The sequence below is a fragment of the Labrus bergylta genome, chromosome 14 (assembly GCF_963930695.1).
Source record: "Labrus bergylta chromosome 14, fLabBer1.1, whole genome shotgun sequence".
Classification (NCBI taxonomy): Eukaryota; Metazoa; Chordata; class Actinopteri; order Labriformes; family Labridae; genus Labrus; species Labrus bergylta.
This window is the reverse complement of record NC_089208.1, coordinates 9385566-9405264: the sequence shown is the minus strand read 5'-3', so window position 1 is coordinate 9405264 and position 19699 is coordinate 9385566. Positions and strand designations below refer to the sequence as shown.

At 40.0% G+C, this 19699-nt stretch overlaps 1 protein-coding gene across 2 annotated transcripts in view; it reads left to right on the top strand.

Moving 5' to 3' along the window:
• The window catches only part of nlgn2b (neuroligin 2b), a 73849-nt gene that overhangs the window by 17392 nt on the left and 36758 nt on the right, over positions 1-19699 (top strand). For both annotated transcript variants that reach the window (XM_065962846.1, XM_065962845.1), the window contains exon 2: positions 12781-13523. In XM_065962846.1, coding sequence (XP_065818918.1) covers positions 13007-13523 — 517 coding nt within the window. In that variant the 5' untranslated portion in view covers positions 12781-13006. The remainder of the gene's footprint in view (positions 1-12780; positions 13524-19699) is intronic.

Genomic DNA, 19699 nt, shown 5'->3' with positions numbered 1-19699 from the left:
GTAATATAAGGTGCCATGTGCAGTATGAGGAAACAAGCTGACTTTAAATTGTCCTTACTGATTAAGATATTTATAGCAACTAGGTCAAAACATGTTTTTTTGTTGTTGTTGTTTTTTTGCTAAGGGGACTCTGTACCTTTCTTTCACTGAAGGCAGAAGTTAAAAGTGGTTATTTAATTGATCACTGTGCTGTCTCTGATATTTGACTCCCTCAGAGTCTGAAAATGACTGTTTACAGTTCTTCACTGAGTAGTAAGTTTTTCTCATGGTGTTATTGTGATAATGTCTTATTAGTGATTTGTGTGATGGCTTTTATGGCGTTGCATTACACCAACTTCCTACACATCCTATCCAGACGTCCTCTATAGAAAAGGCAGAGGATCTGCTTGTCAGGCGGATGTGTCTGTCACACTGTAATGAATTAGTCAGACTTGCACATTGCCAGCGAGATGTTCGTAACCCATCCACATCAACAACATGAGACGCACATTGACAGTACATTACTGGCAGTCCTCAGACAAATGCAAACTTTAGGAAACACTGAGCTGGGTGGGGTTTGTCCACCAGTGCACCAGTCCTTCTAACTGGAGGCTAAGAGATGATGCAAACTTTGTGCGATATTGTGTGGCTCTGGCTCGGTGTCATCACTCCTCAATGATCACATTTATAACAGGCTGCAGCAGCATCAGGCCCGTGGCTACAGTCTGACTTTGGAATTTCCTGTCAGCCTGAGGTCCTCGCGCTCCTTTGACTCTCTCTCAGAGTCAAGAATAAAGCTGATTGCGTCTCGCTGGAGGGGGTGCTGCTTAGCGCTGATCGTGCCTGCCTGAGGAACGTGAGCTAGTTAATTCAATGTTATCCAGCAAATCTCCTTTAAAATTAAACCCCTCTGGATGTGCTTTTATGTATTGTTTTTTATCTTTGCATCCACATTTTCTGCTTCGGTCTCGCATTGTAGATTTGAAAACGGGATAATAATCAGCATCATTATTATTGTATGAGATTTTACGTTCAACAGTATATCAGTGAGCCCGGGCATTCATGTAAACATGGCTAAACTGCCTTCCCCATTTAACTTAGTGGGCCATTTTATTCTTAAATTAGCTTTAAGCTTGAGGCAAAGCAGCTGTCAGACTGCTCCCTCAAACTGTGTGTATTGCCCACAGACACCTAGACACACGTTAACACAGCTAGCATTTCACCTAGATCATCGCTAATTAGTATGTCACCAGATTGCACACACTACTCGGTTTCGCTATGACACATTTTTACACTCACAACTACCCAAACACGTAAAAAATGTTTAAAAAAAAACACAGCTAAATAGTAAGTAACATCCCCCTAGAGGCAGACATGTTCATCTATTCTGAATCTTCAGAGTGTGTGGCCAGTAGCTGCTGGGATATCTTCCACTGTTCGTGTGCTGGGCACGAGAGCCCTAAGATAAAGTGGTCCATGTGATCTACAGGCGTTAAGCACAGAGAACAGTGGTAACAAACAGCAACATATTGATTTTCTGGTCCAGCTGTGACAGAGGGCCTTTTGTCTAGCATGTCCTATCTGCTCCTGCTGCTTTATGCTCCCTGCTGCTCCTTTAATAACCTGCACTTATGCTTCATTAGGGATCCTTTAACTGACTTCTCCTTGAACCGTTTTTCAATCTTCACTTGTTTTTTCATGTTTTAATTATAAAGGGTGAACTCATGAAGAGGTGTAGTAAAGAAAACAGCAATACAGACATTGACCTGTTATTTTTTAACACAGCTGCAACCTCTGGGGCTGAAATTTAAGCCACAATCACAAGTGGAGTGAAGAAAGCTGCAGTTACATGTGTGTCCACTTGAGGTGGATTCAAAAAAAGGAGTCAATCCCCATTTAGCCCTATATTAAAATGCCCAACTTCACTGCCAAATTAAAAACATTAACAGTGTTGGTACAACAAGTGGTCCAGTTTAGTTTAGGGGGGGAATCTCTCTTTTATTTTGAAATATAAGCAACAACTCACACATATCGTTGTCAATCCAAATACCTGGCGCTTTAGCTTGTTCAGTGTTTCTCATACATTTAGGTGTCGACCCATGCATAGGAGACTGGATTGGTGTTGACAGAGAAGACATCTTCAGTGATGAGTAACCCTCGTCATGTCAGTAAACCGTTACCCCATAGTAACCCCAAACCTACAGCGCGACATTACATGCTCTCTTAGCATTTTTAGTGTTTTAAATAAACAGCTCCAGTTAATCATCACTATAAATATCAATATATTCACTTGGAAAGATAAAGGATAACTAACTTAATCTTTATCTTAGCCATGGGGATATACAACATATACATCTAAAGTGCCACACTGAAGTTGAAAAAGGGCAGTCATAAAACCAATGGGTGTCAATGGTTTTTACATGTGTCATACTTTAAGCTATAGACCTCTTCTGTTCAGTCAGAATCTCCCTTTTTAGGTGAGATGTTTGCAGTAATTTCTGAGGTCAGTTGAAATCACTGTATAATAAGTGTAAAGAGCTATTTCCTGGTGGATATTCCCACACTTCTCTGGCTGCAGTGTGATGAGGATGGGGAAGCAGTGGCAGATGGAGCAGCCATGGTATCTGATTGAGCTGCTCTTTGAGTCTGGAGAGCTTATGGCGAATAGAATAAATTGAGGGATGAAGCTTGCGGCCTTCATCAGCACTAACAGCATAGTGGCTCTCTGCAATTATGGGGTCACCATGAAATTAACACTGTGACAAGTACTTACAACTGACACTGTTTATTTCCTCTGACGGATAACAGTTCCCTATTTAGCATTTATTAGCAGCATACAGAGATTTAATAAAGGGTTTATAACAAGCTGTAATGAAGGAAAGCAAATATAAGTGGTACCTGTTTGTAGGTGTGATGAGCTTGGTATTTGTATACTGTTGGCGTTGTGGCTGCAGGCTGCTGTACGGAAGATTATAAAAACAATACGATAAAGTATAGCTATGAGTGGCAAAAATAAGTGTTTCATGTTGTTTTCATATTTGTTCCTAGTGTTAACAAGTGGTGCACCGGTCGATGTTCTGTCATCAACAGATTATAATATATTATGTACTTACTTAGTTTAAAAACTAAGCTTAAAACATAAAATCAAAGAATAAATCATCAATCTCATTTCGCGCAGCGTGCAAGAACGGCGAGCACGACCCTGCGCTGTGCTTAACTCAGGGGCGAGAAGATATTCTCTTGCACAGAGCAACACAATAGACAATCAATGGACCCGACGCAGCACCCATCGCGTCCTATCTGAAAGGCACCTTGAAAGGGATGATTTTCGAAGCCAATGTCCACTGTGGTGGACAAGGTGGAAAGTCTGGAGTCAGGCTGTCTCTGAGCTGCTGTAAGAGAAAAGTTTATTAAATTATGTTCAGATTTGCTGCGTCGATGCTGATAGAAGAAGGCTCTGTTGGGCCTTGGAGCTTACAAAAATAACTTACCATAAACAATCTGCGTTCATTCAGAAAGTCAATTAAAGGGTAAACCATTACAGGCGAATGGTTTACACTGAGATAAAATAAGCGGTTGGAACTTTAGAAAAAAACTTGGAAGACGAAATAATTCCTGCGCGCAGATATCGAGACAAAAGACAAACATAACGACAAAGGATCGAACACAACGAGCAACACCCTTCTCCTCACTTCTTTTCTGCTGGCTCATGCTGATTTCTGGCTCTGTGCCAATGTGTTTTATGACCATTTCTTCCCTCATCTCCTATAAAATGTATTCTAAATTATACATCAGCTATACAAAGGCTACATGTGTAAAGCAACTTTAGAAACTCTGCAGGGCTAGAAAAGTGCAATGTGATTTATTATATTTATAAAAGCAATCAAATGAATGCATTCTTCATTGTGTGAAGATGTGTTTAATAAACACGAAGGTTGCATTCACACCTGGACTGTTTGAAATGAACCCTGGGTTCAAAACTTTTGCAGAAACAATTGATAATGAGAAACAGAACATTATATAGGCAGATCATCACATATTGCATCAACACAGTTGTGCATTAAAAGGATAACATTCTATCCTCAGACTGGTTTAAATATCGATTAAACCAAAAAAACAACAACACGTGTGGCATACAAGTTAAAGTAATAGTAAAATAAACATGCGTCTCTTATTCCAAATATAAAGGGAATCATCTTATAACACAAATCAATTATATAAATTACATTTTTTAATTCATATAAGCTGTTGAACACTGTGGCCCAAAGGGGCAAGCTTGCTCCGTAGATGAAATCCAAATGAATGCCTCTTCTATTAAAATCAAGGAGGATTCCTTGATTCTACATCTCACAGTTTCCAAAAAATTTATAATTTGAATCGTAACATCATGAGATTTATGTTTTAATGGTGGTGGTATATTTGTCTGAAACCAAGGCATTTGGGCTTTAGGTATTTTTCAGGTCTCTGAGCCCTTTGAAGCTTCATTCCCGTGGTGTGAGTGAACGCAGTCTCTGCAAGCAAGTGTCTGGGTGTTAATGGGTCTGTGCAGATAAGAAATCCAGTTTGTCTTCAAGATAGAGGCATTGAGGCTGACAGGTCTCTTTCTTGAGTTAACAACATTTATAAAAAGAAAAAAAATATAAACAAGGATCCATTGTTTCTTTGAAGACCATCAAGGTAATCCCAGTAAGATTTAAACCAGAGAGTTGATGTTTATCTCTTCCCATCCAGACAGGAAGAGAAAGGGGGTTGTGGGTGTTTGAGGGTGCACACAGGCCTACATGGCCGACATCTGCTGTTGGGGGGATTGTGGAGTTTGTTAAAGTTTTGATCAAGCGGTGACCTCCGGTCTTGAAAAATGAAGCCAATGCGAAAGTGCAAAATCCTGTAATTTGTCGAGTGTCCGCATGAGGCTGGCTCCAGGAACACCGGAAGTCACATTTACACAACAGGCAAATAATAAGTTTTTACAGCAGAAATAAACAAGTTTACAGCCTGGTACAAAAAACGAAATAGGTCTGATTAGTTATTGTCATCACTGGAAAACACTGTACGGGTCTGTTTTGATTTTGAAAATGATATGTGTTATCTCGTAGCTGGCATGATTGACAGGTGGACGCGATGTATCGGTTCGTCAAGAGGCTTAAAAACTGCCTCAGTTTTGGCTCTAAACCTGTCATTAGTTTGACAGAAAGTTAGATTAAGAAATGATTTCCAGCATGGCCGCTGCTGCCGATGAGCCTCTGGAGCCCCCCTGCCCTAACAGATGGCTGACGACACTCAGGCTTCGTCCATTAATATTTACAGTCTGTGGTTTTGATGAATCAGGAATCCAGAAAACATGGTTTTCTTTCGCTATACAAAGATAGCATATATATTCATAAGGGAGTTTAGATTAGCTGATCTTAAAAAAAGATCTTCAATCTGCATCATAGTTTGTTATGTGCTCCTCCTATGAACAAAGCTAGATTTTCCTGGCGTTACACCAAAGCATCAAATAGATGCATGTATTAAAGGGACATTGGGCTTTTCACCCCGATATGCACAATCAGTTTGTATTTTGGAACATAATGGGATTATGAGAGTTGAAGTTGCAGGATATAACTAAATTTAGCTTAATTCAGTATATTATTAACTGCAGTCGAGCTAATGCTAGCTAGCCATCTGTCTAAACGTATAAGATAATGTGTTGTAGGTTGTTAATCTGTTCTGAACTGTGATTATTCAAATAAATGTCTGTGCTCACCGCTCAGTTAAGTTGTTGTCTAGTTCTGACATTACTTTATTTAAGATGCATATTTTTGAATGTATTTACTTTTTTACAGATTTATTTTCTTTTTCAAACTTTCTTCATGCAACCAGGGATTTTCTTAAAGTTGGTAGTGTTTTCCACATCACTGCTGGGCCGTAGTCAAAAGTGATGTCCAGACAGATATGGGATTTGTCAGACTGATGATGACTTTAGGAGGTAAATTCACAAAATACATCAAACGTATACAACAATATCTTTATTTCAGCGATTAGTCCATAAAAGCTGATGATTTTGACCAACAAATAAATCCACCAAATCAATCCAGATCATCAAACTGAACATTTCAATGCTGAGTGACAACCTGACCTAAGATATTGAGCGTGTTTACATGGACTCGAGAATCCTGGTTAGGAGCCTTGTCCAGGTTTGATTAATCCAGGATGTGACGTTAGTAAGAACACAGATACAAACTTGGTTAAATCATATCCCTGTATACAGATAAATGCTAGTATTCTGGTTTCAGATTACTGCATCTTATTCGTGCAGGTGCCTGTCTTGCTACACCATACGTGTTGGGAAACTGGCGTCCTGTAGCCTGCTCACCACAGACTGGAATAGGTCAAAATGTCTATGTTTTGGGGCGCTGGTGGCGCAGTGGTTAGTGCGCACGCCCCAAGTATGGAAGCTGTAGTCTAGTAGGCGGCCAAGGTTCAAATCCGACCTGTGGCTCCTTTCCTGCATGTCGTTCCCCACTCTCTCTCCCTGATTTCTGACTCTATCCACTGTCCTATCTCTCAAATAAAGGCACAAAAAACCCCAAAATAAAGATGTTTTTTACCATCTAAACTTTTAATTATATATAAGTTTTTCAGAACCGAAAGACAAAACTCAATGTTTTTGTTGCTCCACAAAGAAGACGCTCTCATTGCCACGTTTGTTTCGCTGATACATCACTTGGCTGAGGCCGCGGCTGCACAGGTAGTCGTTAGCTGTCAGAAACCAGCTAAGGTGTATACATGCCGTATACATTAAAAAACTGTGATGCTCAAGTCCAAACACTTATTTACTGAAGCTATTATTAAGCTCTAAAAACAACATTTGTTGCTATGAAGAAGAACAAAACATACATCATGTTTCTGTCATGGGGATCTTCTTTAAACGTTCCCTCATGGCTAATTTAGACTGGAATTTCTCATCAACCTGTCTGAATATTAAGTCAAAGTCTTATCAGCTACATGAAGATAAAGCTTTAACCGCAAGATAAATATGTTTCTCGTCTGATGTTCCAGTGATCCTATTACAATAATCCTAATATGGTTTAAAGCTCGATTGACATAAAGTCTGTAGAATCTCTCTCTGCTGCTCTCCCCTTGTCTTCGAGGGCTTCAGTCTTCATTATGTGAAATGTCATATGGTAGAAAATAGAAAAGGCACTTTTGTAAAACAGTTGAACTGTTCGCCATATTATTATAAAAAAGTTGACAGAAGTAGCTTGTTATGACAGCACAAAATGGCTTTTATTTGAGGTGACTTGTTGGGGAATAAATGCAGAAAAATCAGCCGTGATCCTAATTAGAAAAGGCTGAAACTGCCCTGTCTGTAAAGACGTTTCACAAATTAAATTAATTTGTCAAGTACTGAAGGACTGTCAGATCCTTTTCCTCATACTGTTATTACTCAACAAAAAGGAGCAGCCGACTTTTCTATCGCTGGCTCTTGAATTCAGATATCATGCAGCACTTCCCGGAGTAGTAGCCATTTCTTCCCTCATCTCCTATTCCTTTATCACCCAGTGCACTCTGGCAGACTGCACATGGAGGCAATCGAGCGGACTCTGGATGGCTTCTATGTCTAGTGTGAAAAAAGAACGAGGCCTACATATGCAGCCTCACAAGTCTAATCTTAGCCTCACTTCTTCTGTTCGCCTCTCGCTTCATCAACAAGAGAACTTATTCATCTTGCCCAGTTCATTAAAGTTTTAAGGGAACATTAAGGCTTCTAAACAGCTCTTTTAATTAAACAGCAGGAGTCTTTCTTACCATACCTGATAGAAGTAACACAGCCTCAATCTCCTAAATCTCTATACTGTCCACATCTTTACAGACTATTTTACATCTCATTGAGCAACCATTGCCATGACTGTGGCATCTTGACTCGTTTAGTTTTAAATTGTAATTAAAAATGTATCTAATCAACATTTTTCTGATTTCTATTAAAAGCAAAAGCAAAGGAACATGCAGCTCTCCTAGACTGTGGAAAAGGAGGAGAACCTGGTGGAGCTAAGAAGAGCATAAGTGCCCTCTTCCTTGTACCCTGATAGAGTGGACAAGGAAAAAAGGTGGACAAAAATTGCTGTGGCTTTTGAAATCCCCTGTGAGTATCCTATAGCTAGCTAGTTAGCTAGCCATACTGTAGCATACTCACCTGGGAAATCTTTGGTCCTCATCTGGGATTTCATCCCTCGAGATCCCTGATGACAACCCCGTTTCTAACCATGTATAAGAGCTCAATCATTATTATTCTCTGGATTTGGTACATTTTGCCTCCAGGTCATGTAAAATAGTTTGCAGCTTGCTGTTTAGGGCTGGCAAGACTGCTCCTATTGGTTGTTGACAATGGTCTCATCATTGAACAACACAAAAACCAGACTAAATACCTTCAAAATATTAAACACAACAGGATACCGCCTGCACAGCCAACTTACACTCTTAGGTGCCTGTCATGTTTGATTTGATTTTAACACCAAGGCGAGAAAAAGACTGTTTAAAACAGCTTGGATTGAGTTTTATGACCAAGCTTGTCCCGGCTCTAGCCAAACTCTTGTGATTTTATTCTGACTTGAAATTTCTCTCTGACGTTGAAATCATTGGAAAAGTTGTTTGTTGTGAGGCCAGCATACCTTGGACGGATGCTGGTTCAGTGAAAGAGATAAACAGAAAATGTATCCACGGTTATAAAAAAAAAAGGTGAGATTTGCCCTTAATGACAATGCTTAATAACTCTAAATGCCAATGTCGTTTTCAAAATTATCTTGCTTAAAAAACGAAAATGCATGGAGACAAAAACTGATAAAGAAAGACTACTTTGTTGCAGAAGAATACAACAAAAACCTTTAGAGCTTTGTTTTATTTTTAATTAAATGGTCCTTTCTTTCTAAGCACATTAACAGAACTTAGCAGATGCTCAAGAGCACGCCGTTTCTGGCTTGCTAAGCCGCTTGTCATCTCCAGATGTTGACTAGCAGAGGAGAGCGTCTTGACAGCTGAAGTAGTGCATGTATTTTTTAACAGTCAAAGCGAAGACAATGCAATAGAAAATCCCAGGGCGGGCATTTTCCCCAACACCACCATTCTGCAAAGGTTTTCTCAAACTACCCTGACCGTACCAGTTTAAAAAAAATACCCATACAACTCAGAGACATAACCCTCGAAAACAGCTCGAGCTGACAGGTCTGCATTTTATATAGAAGAAGATAGAGAGCAGGTGGAATCAGCGTGGTGATTTGTGCACGAGTGTATCCTTTTTATGTGAGAAGGTACATGCTCCATGTGTACTCAGCCACGGATGGTTGCTGTGAACAGATGTTAGGGATGATAGGTTACTACCGTTTATAAGTCACATGTGAGAGGTCGAGAACAAATTGAGTACAAATCGTCGTATCTTTACTCACATGCAACATCTGATGCCTCACTGGGTTTTATGCATGTGTGTGAACACCATTGCTTGTACATGCAGTCAGGCAAGCATTACAGAGCACAATCTGACAGGCTGCAGACACTTACATCACACCTATAGTATCCAAGTCGGCAAGGATTGTGTGCATCCCAGGAAATGAACTACTAAATACCGTGCCTACTGAAGGTGCTCTGACCTTTGTGTTGTGTTCAGTCACATTTACAGGCAGAATAAAGGCACCGCTGGCTGCTTTAAAATCAACATGAGAATGTAACTATTTAAATGTAAGCAGTGAGCAGTGACAGCAGATCTGTGTTATATCATTCTAACAGTGTTTGGAACCACAGCCTTAATAGAATTGATGGGAAAAAAGAGGATTTAGTAGCTGATGGCAATTAAAACAAAAGCCACATAGGTCGATTGGGATTCACTTTCAACATTTATGTTGTGTCTGAGTTATATTGTCTTCTTTGGGAGCTTACCAACTTTTCATACATGCCTTTTATTTTTATTATTAATGGTATTTCATTTGAAGCTTGGAAGTCGTATAACTCCCATATTTGTCATGCAAATAGCCTATGAACCCACAGCCAGCTGCTTGCTAGCTTACCTTAGAATAAAGACAGATGATTGGGGGAAACATCTTGCAAACCTGCTTGCATGCAAAGCTCACTTTTTCATGCTTTATATGTTGTTTGAGTTATCAGATAAACGTGTAGACTGAGGACACAGAAGACAGTCTGAAGTTTTAAAGAGTTTTTCGGGTTGGACTTTCCTCGGCTACAGACATGGACTTGGTTGGTTGCCCCGCCTTCTCATGTTGGTGACAACCCCAGCCAACGCTCAGTACCACACTAAACTTCCTTTAAATAATCAGTTAACTTCAGTTAGAATTAAACAAAAACATATACTTTTTTCAAATAGTGCCATGGAGCCAGGCCAGACGTTTACCCACGGTTTTGGTTTTTCATGCTATACTAAGCTAAGTTGCTGTCTTTGTCTCTTTAGCATAAATGGCATCATGTTTTGTATCACCATACTTCATTTAAATCTCAGCATTAAAGAAATAATCCTGTTTAAAATACCAAACTATTCCTTTAAAGGCAGGGTTGTTAATTTTCTCCAGATACACTTTTTAAGATTTTGGTTGAATGTCTTCAGGTCCTGACAGACATTAATAACTCAGAAAAAAGGAACAAAGAAAATCTGTCATCTGTAGCAGTTGTAAGCATGTAAAAACTTCGACCAATGTCTGCCACGAGGTACCAATTTGATGAACCAATCACACGCCTCCCTGTCTCCCTGCCCATGCATGGTACGAGTCCACACTCAAAGCGATGAGCTGAGGTCCGCTTCTGTACCAATGGCGCTTGTGCATGTAAGTGAGGGGCGTGGCTTTTGAGGTTGCATAGAGGGGAGGGGGTGGGTGCAGACAGCGCACTGAGGGAATGCTACCTTCAAAATCATGCTAGTTTTTTTTTAAATTACCAACCCTGCCTTTAAGTCTACTTTGTTGTATAAATAAATAAATAAAATGATGTGGCCTCTCTCTCTCTAGATCTCTAGATCAAAATATCTTCACCCCCTCACAATGAGTCATTTACAACAGCTCATCAGGGCAACAAGAATCATGCACTGTGTATAATTCTCATTAATCTTAAATTGTATTTTCAGCTCGACTATGCACGCACACTAACTTTTTTTGATGAGGACTCAGGGTGTCCTTACACTTCTCACCTCCTCCTCACAAAGTGTCTTAAGATGGACTCACTCCGAGGGCTTTAATGAACTGAGTATTTTTCCAGACAACTTGTTCTTGTTTTGTCCTTATGAAGCAGAGGAGCACTCACATCACTTACTCTGAACATCAGGCAATGCTGCATGCCATCTTTTTGCTACATTTCCTGTCATTTCTTGTGTCTGCAGTCTTTAAGTGGAGTGTGGATATTGCAGGGTAGAGGTGCGAGGGATGAAGTGGCATTCAACCAACAGTTACAGCCACATAAAGCCTTTATCACACCTAAACGGCTCTGTCTCCCAAAGCCGGAGTGAGATAAGCACTGCCCATTCATCTGTAATGATGTGGAAGCAAGACCCAACCTGAACTGAGTTGAGAGGGAAAAGCTAGCTCTGACACAGTGTAGATGGCTGAAAGGGGCGCAGGGCCATCAGGGTTTTTCTTGTTCAATCCTCAGATTAATGTGTGAAGAGGCTTTGATTCATTGTGTGTTCCTCTGTGGATTCAAGTTGATTTCAAGACAAGTGTTGTTACTCTGCAAAGAGCTGTAACTACCTGAGCGAGGAGTAGAAAGCAGCAGCCACAATACAACATGGTCATTAAAAAGTGTTCCTTTGGAGTGCAAATAAAGGTTTTTGCTACAAAACAGAATATCTTAGGCACTAGTAACCTTCTTTATTTTACTTCTGATCATTCAAAATCCCATATATTTATGTCTTTCTAAAGTGCTTACAATAAAAATAATGATGTAGTTCAACGTATTCACCATCTTAAATTAGCATGTTAGCATTCTGACATTATGAGCTAATTAGCAAGAAAACCTATAGCATAGCATGGGTTAGTTGGAGCTTATTAACATCGGCAACAAACTCATATTGCTATAGAGCCAACTGTGAGCATGGCAAGTTGACCTGTCTTTAAGCGTAGAGATAGCGTTGGAATTGTACGTTATAAACATTTAAAAATAACATGCAAGACTGCACAACAGAAAACAACAACAAATGAGTTAGCCCTGAGGACACACAGCAGTGTTTGAGACATCCATACACAAAGGATAGCATATCTTGGTGCACAATTTGACAATTCACTCTCACCACATTCAAATATAAATGTATTGCAGAACTTTACGACTTATGCATCGATAATTTACACTGAGAAGAAATCATTGTTGCTCTTTGTTTGTTCACTGCTACTCCATGCATGGAGTCTGCACCGTCGGGGTCCATGCAGATGAACTACTAGTTCTGTTGCATTAGCGGTGCTGTGACACAACAGAATTAGATTTAAGTGAACTTCATCCTAGGAGGTTACATTCTCACTGACATCAATATTGCCAGGTTAAATCAATTATGTAGAAGAGCACTTAATCAAATCATATTACAGATATAACTCTTGGTGTCTGTTGTAGTCGACAGATTACCTAGATTTAGCCTGGGGATAATCTGAATGTTCCACAAAGGAGACTTCTGCAGTCAAGTATCATTATCTCTTCCTTTTTTACTGAACAGACACTTCATCTTTGGTAAAATCATGTTGTCCTCTTGTGCCTTTTTAAACACACTGACGGGTCTTAAAGAGCACACCTGTTCACACACACACACTGACTGAAACCCCGCTACTTTTGTGTGTCTTTCAGGTGTAATTGGCTTCCTGACTGCAGCTCTGGACCCATCAGGAGATCCAAAGAGGAAGACGGATGAGACCACAGTGTCTACCTGAGAATGCTACCTGTCCAATTGCCTCACCATGTCACTATAGGAGAACTGTTAACCTGTCCCCATCCACAAATCCTCTTTTTTCCTTCGTTATCCCCAGTAAACCTCTGAGTTTGTGGTCCCTCTCTACACCCCTCCTGAAGTGAAATGACTAAGAGAGCTTTTATTTTGGACATGTTGTTTTTTCCTCTCAATGCTGCCAGCCACCAGGGCTATGGTGGAAAGCGTCATTATACATCACAGCAGGTCGCCAATCACTGTCTGCTGTGGCTACTGGGACTGGTTTTACACCTCACTCTTTCCACATGTCAACGAGTCGACCTGAAGCACCCCATAGTATCCACAGGCTACGGGAAAGTCCGTGGGATCAGAAAGGAGCTGAACAATGAGATCCTGGGTCCTGTGGAACAGTTCTTAGGTGTGCCATATGCCACTGCACCTATCGGGGAGCGTCGCTTCCAGCCTCCTGAGGCTCCAGGATCCTGGCAAGAGATCCGCAACGCCACCCAGTTTGCCCCGGTGTGTCCCCAGAATGTGCACGGGGTTTTACCTGAGATCATGCTACCCGTGTGGTTCACAGACAACCTGGATGCTGCAGCGACTTATGTCCAGAACCAGAGCGAAGACTGCCTTTACCTCAACATCTACATACCTACTGAAGATGGTGAGTTAGACGCACCTTTTATACTAAACATAGGAAGAGATGGACTTAACGGCCCAGAGAAATGTCAACATAAAGTAAGAGTAAAATACAAAATCAGCCTCTACGTTGGATAAAACACTTTATTAACATTTGGTACTTTTTTATCAATTTCATGGATTGTCACTTCTGCAGTACCTAGTAGTTTGACTCAATTATATCCAGTAGAAGAAGAGCCCTTATGGTGAGCAAAAAAACGCCCAAGAGATTACTGAGTAATATATTCTGTGTTAATCTCCTGGGCTTGTATTAATGTCAGTCTTAATGATTATTTGTTAAACAGTCTAATCATTTTCTGGATATACATACTGCGGCAAAGTCACAGAGACAATCTTTCTTGTGCTTAATCTCCTACACGTACTGTATTTTGTATTGCTCACATTCAATTAATTTTAAATTTAAGCAGATTTTGTACCAATTAGCTGCATAGACACATGCTACCTTTTGTCCTGACATGTTTAAACCAAGCATTAACATTATATCTTAAAATACTGACTGTCATAGTTTAATGTGACAAAACAAAAGTGTTGTGTAGAAAGCCTATACAGTAAGTAGCTAACAAGGCAGATGGTGACATGACTGCAACAATCAGTGGACTGTTTCACTGCTTATTAATTCAGTGATTGTGCCAGTCATTAAGTCATATTTTTTCAAGAGAGTTGCTGACTTGTGATTTCTACTGTAAAGACCTTAAAACATAAGAACTGCATATGAACTGCCCTGGATGAAAATCTGTTCAAATATTTATCTGAACGTAAATTAAGCAAAAATGTATCCATGTAAAAAATTCTATGGGAAAAACAAAAAAAATACTGCAACCAGCATCCATCCACTGCTACATTAAAGAATCCCTTTCGTATAAATTGGCCTTCTATTTTTATTTTATAGTTTAATATTCAGCTGGTATTGCCCTCCCTAGCTCATGACTTCTAATAACTTTGTACAACATTTCTACAGAAATGTAAAATATCTGAAAAAGTGCTGCTCAAAAAAATCATGCTAGCAGATTAGCACATTAGCTGTTGGACTAGCTTTTTAATTTGTTTTTAGAGTATATAAAAAATGTCATTGCATACATTTTATTGTCAACAAATAGACTCAACTAACCTGCACTATTTTTATTATTTCAGTAAGAAATGACATTCACCTTTTCTGATATTGCATTATTGTTGAACAAACGGATGAACCCTCTTGTGACTAACTGACTTTATTTTAGCTACAATAGTGGTGAGAATCAAAGGTAACTCACAATAACATATGATACCCAAAATGATACGGCTCTTCTGCGATAATTAATCCATCGCAGGACAATTATATGATGATACACCACCACGATCTCTGATTCACTGCAAAGTACAAAATTCCTCTAAAAAGGTAGGAGAGTGCAGAATAGTGTATTTATTCACTGTAATTTGATGCTAGTTTCACCTCCTGTCATGCTTCGTCTCTTAGCTTCTTTTCAGCGATATCCAACATTATCCCACTGTCTTTTCCTTATCTTTTATCTGCTGTTTCTTCCTTTTCAGCCAATTAACTTCCGTTCAATTTGCCTCGTTTATGTCATAAGCTCCACTGTAAGGAGTCCTGAATTAGTGAATTGGTGAGACAAATTGGCAGGGGAAACTCATAGCTTGTTTTTTTTTTAAACTAAAGTATCGCTATATGGCACCAGTGATAGAATAATTGTATTTAGGATGATGATAAATTCACCATATGGATATTTTGTCCTGACCCTATTTACAAACTGTCTCAACCAGGCTGCGTTTTGGATCAACAAAGAGAAGTAGTGATTTAGCTTTTGGTCATGTTGAATTGTGGTTTTAAAACCTAAAAAACCTGACTAAATTAAGAAGATTCACACACTGGTTACATGGCTGTACTTGGATGAGTCATTTCCACCTCTCCTGCTCCTCAGGTTTGCATTGCATGGATGTGGCACTGTAGTTACTGACAAAAAAAAACAGAAAATATAACTATATAGACAGTATTCTTTGGCCCTCCTCCTGAGGTAAAATTAGTGAAAAATAGAAGATCACTATGAAGCTAAACCTGTAGCTCTTCATGGGTTGTCTGGGTTTACTTCTTGCATTAATGATCCAGTTGAAAGCTTTTGAGAAAGCAGATGGGCAGGTAAAAAAGACAGGATCAAAGTGTAAGTTTGGAGCCAAAGCATATGCTGCTCATGATAGTGAGCAAGGTTAATGATTAAATGTTAAAAAGTCTACGATTAATGGGCTCACCTGAGAGTTACCTGAGAGTACACAAGAAAACACATGTTTATGCATTAGGGCTGCTTCTTAACAAAGTCATTGTTGTATTTTAACTCTGAAGCTGAAAGCATAACCTACTTAGTTAGACTGTGTCAGTGAGGAGAATAGTTGCTTATTGTTCCTCCATGGGCCAACAAAAAGATGGAGACAGATTAATTGCTGTGGGAAAATATCAAATGTTTATTGTAGTATGAATTAAAATCAGAGCACCAGAGATGCTTTGAACAAGAGATAAGGGAACAAAAAAAGTCAAATGAATTAAACCGCCCTAAAAATAAAGGAATGTGTACTAACTCGAGTCGACTACGCTCTCTGGTTACAGTATGCACGCTGTGTTGTACACATATATCACATTCTCACAGACAGGACGTACAGTCTCCTGTGTCATTCCCAAAGGAGAAGGTGTGCAAATGAGTGAGACTGATTTTACATGTAGCCCTGTCTGCTTGTCAGAATCTGTCACTTACTGTCAAGGGTCACTGCTTACACAAGGCTGATGCCGTCCCCAAGGACGTGTTTTGCCTTGTGTGTGAGAGAGAACTCGAGACTGAAAGAGAGTAAAGTGCCCCTGAAATCAAACACACACACTACGTTTTAGCTTGTAACTGCTGTCACAGTCCTGCAAATATTTTACATGATGTTAGACTTGTGAATATGTAAGAAGTACCAGCTTCAAGCCTTGTAAACTTTGTTCCAAATTTTAAGTATTTTGTTATGTCGTTCAATGTGCATGACTAAATGAACAAGGAAGTTAGAGTTCAGGAGAAAGGCTCCTTAAAGTATTGTGATGAGGTACCAGACACAATCAGAACTGCGAGAGTGTCTTCTATTCATTTATAAGCACATTTTAAGCTTAAAGATGACACACAAAATATGGAAGTCAGAATCAACACTGTCCCCTTGTTTGATATAAGACTGGCTGTCTTTTCAAATATCTTGAACTGTCAGCACAGTGTGAAACATTTTAAGTATTTTGTCCCCAATGTGTCTTTAAATAGTCTGCCTTCAGCACAGCTTTAGCTTTTAGCAAAACTAGCAAACATCTTTCGGGATGGTAATGTCCAGACTGAAACATCCCTGCAACTTTAATAGACATTCAAGGTTTTGCGCCAGACATGTGCATGAGAACTTCCTTTGTGAAAAATCTCAGCAACTGTTAAATGATTCAACACCAATTTTTGAAAATTCATTAATAATCCCCAGAGGTTAAGTTCCTAATACATTGGTAATATCCTTATTGCTCACACTTTGGTGATACCCTTATTATTTCCCTTTCATCACCAGCAAAAGAAGTTTTAGTGAATTGTATCCACCACTCCAGGACAGGTTGCAAAGGGATTTGGTTCAGACATTCGTGCTTCCACAAGTGCTTCATAATAAACCCTTTTTTTTTTTCTTCGATCAGTAGAAACAGATTCATGGTCAAGGGCTGTGTTTAAAGATGAAACGTTTCTGAGAAACTTTCATCCCAGTGCATTTTATTTCTTCAGGTAGGTTGAAATTTTGATAAAAAATGGCAGCATCAGGGCCAACAAAAGTTTGTTCCAACAAAACTTTCTCTTCAGTTGTCGGAAATTTGCCAAATTTGAATCATGTGAATCCATGCCAAAGTTGTCTGCTGTAAAGTTTTTGTAAGTTTGTGGCAAGTTCAGTAGCAGAAGGTTTTTCTTTTTCCAGCGTCTCAAACAGATGCATAAAACCAAGTGGTAGAAGTGTGTGATGGTGAGCTGGACAGGAAAAACCAAATGTAGCTGTTTAAAAGCAGATATCATAAGCGTCTTAAAAAAAAAGGGCAACATCCGAACTCGGATGTGTCGTCTTGTAGTTGTTTAGTTGCTTTTAATGGTGAAGTCCATTTACCTCAGAAGTTGGATGTCAGAGCTGGGAATGACGTCAAACCCGGGTTGACTACGCTCAATTACGAGTTGGCAACAAGTTGAACAAGCTACATGAAGCGTCAAGGAGTACCTTTGTTGTGTTCGCTAATACAAGGCGATGACAACACACAATGGGCAAGTTTTCTGGCAGAAGAAGCATCACAACATGTCGCCTGATAGAATTGTCACAATACTATCAGTGTGATCGATTGAATTACACTAACACACTGCTAAGTTGTCAGTTAACACTAGCTTACAATGCACTGTTGATGCTCAAAGCAGCCATGTTGGATATGTACTCGGACTACTGAAGTTCAGGATTCCTACTTCAGGGGACGTTCCAGATGAAGTATCAAACTCTGAATTTCTGACTTCCTTGATCAAATGGATGACCATAATTCATATTGGCCAGCTGTACGACTGTATCTCAATCACTTTGATGACCATTGACCTCCTCAGTCAAATCAACCACTGCACAATCAGATGATATCGTGGTTTGTGGATATTTTTCCATTAGTTTATCTAAAGCGATCCATGTCCCTTTTGGTCTTTTCACTAAGCATTACCTTCCGGTCAAAATGAAGAGCAATCCAATATGACTCAAAAAACAAAAACCTGCAAACTAATGACAGCTGAAGCAGTTTCTACATCCTGTTCAGTGCTAAATAGTTACTGCCATCAACTCAGATGTTGTAGGTTGTAAGCATTTACTTTCTTCAATACACGTTAGCAAATGTTACTACTGACAGTGAGTGACTTTTAGCATGCTGATGCACATGCCATTGCACAAAGCACCACTGTGCCTATGTTCAGCCTCTTAGACTGTATGGTTGGCTATAGACTCTGGCGCTACAGCTGTTTAGCCTGCAGGTTAGCTTGCTAGCCCTGTACCAATGAATGAGGCCTGTCATGTTCAAAGGGAGCTTGTCAGTGCTAACTTGTGCTGTGTTTGGCAGCCAGCAGCTGCATCCCCACTCTTGGTGAATGTAGGTGGGCCAAAATGAATTGGCAGCACAGAATCATATGCAGCCCAGATCAAAATGTTTTGGAGCCAAATCTGGCCTGTGAAACTTAATTTCAACACATTTAATCTCAAAAGTACATTATGTATTATCCTATTACCCTCTCTTTCTACCTTAAGTCAGGCCCGTGTCTGATATGATCGGTTTCCGAGCCGAAAAAACTCCTACTGAACATGTTCTCAGCTTTATTCTTTGGACAAAAGAAAATTCATTGCTCTCTTTTCTTTCTGCATCTGTTCAACCCTTCTGCTCTCTCCTCCCTGAAATCATCCCTGCCTCGTCTCCTCTCTCCTCTCCTCCATCTTTATGCAGATGGCGGTAGAAGGGGTCACTGTTCTGAATGCAAATAGGTTTTTTGCCCTTTCTCACCAGGCCACTATGTAGCCTGCTACTTTTTGAACTCAAATTAACTCAAATAACTTGTAGAGTATTATAAATAAAGCAAATGTTCTTGAGAATTTAGGAATCATTTTTAAACTCGCCTGTTCTCTTTCCCTCGCCCCCTCCTACAGTGACTCTTCCTCCCTGACTCTCCTTTGTGGCCGGAGCAATGTCTCACCGCATTCCTATTTCCTCAAGACACTCCTCAGCCAAGGGCCTAAGATCCTTCATTTTTATTGCTGCTAGAGCAGCCATTTACAGTGCTCTTTATTAAAAACCATATTTCAGGAGGCAGGACAGTGGAGGCAGCCATGGAGCTGGGGGCAGGGGGTGCATGGTAGAAAAGATGGAGAGCGTGAGGAAAGGACTGCATGTGCTGGAAGCCGCCTGCATGCAGGAGGGTTGAACCAAAGCTGTGTCTGACACCTTGTCAAGCAGACAGGCCACCATAGACTTGACATACTGCAGCTTCATCCCGTTTACTGTGCTGAGGAAATGGACAGGGACGGGAGACAGCTTGCGCTCTGGCCACCAGCTCACTGAACCGAACAGAAACTCTGTTGACTGAGAGATGGATACGCGTTAGGTCA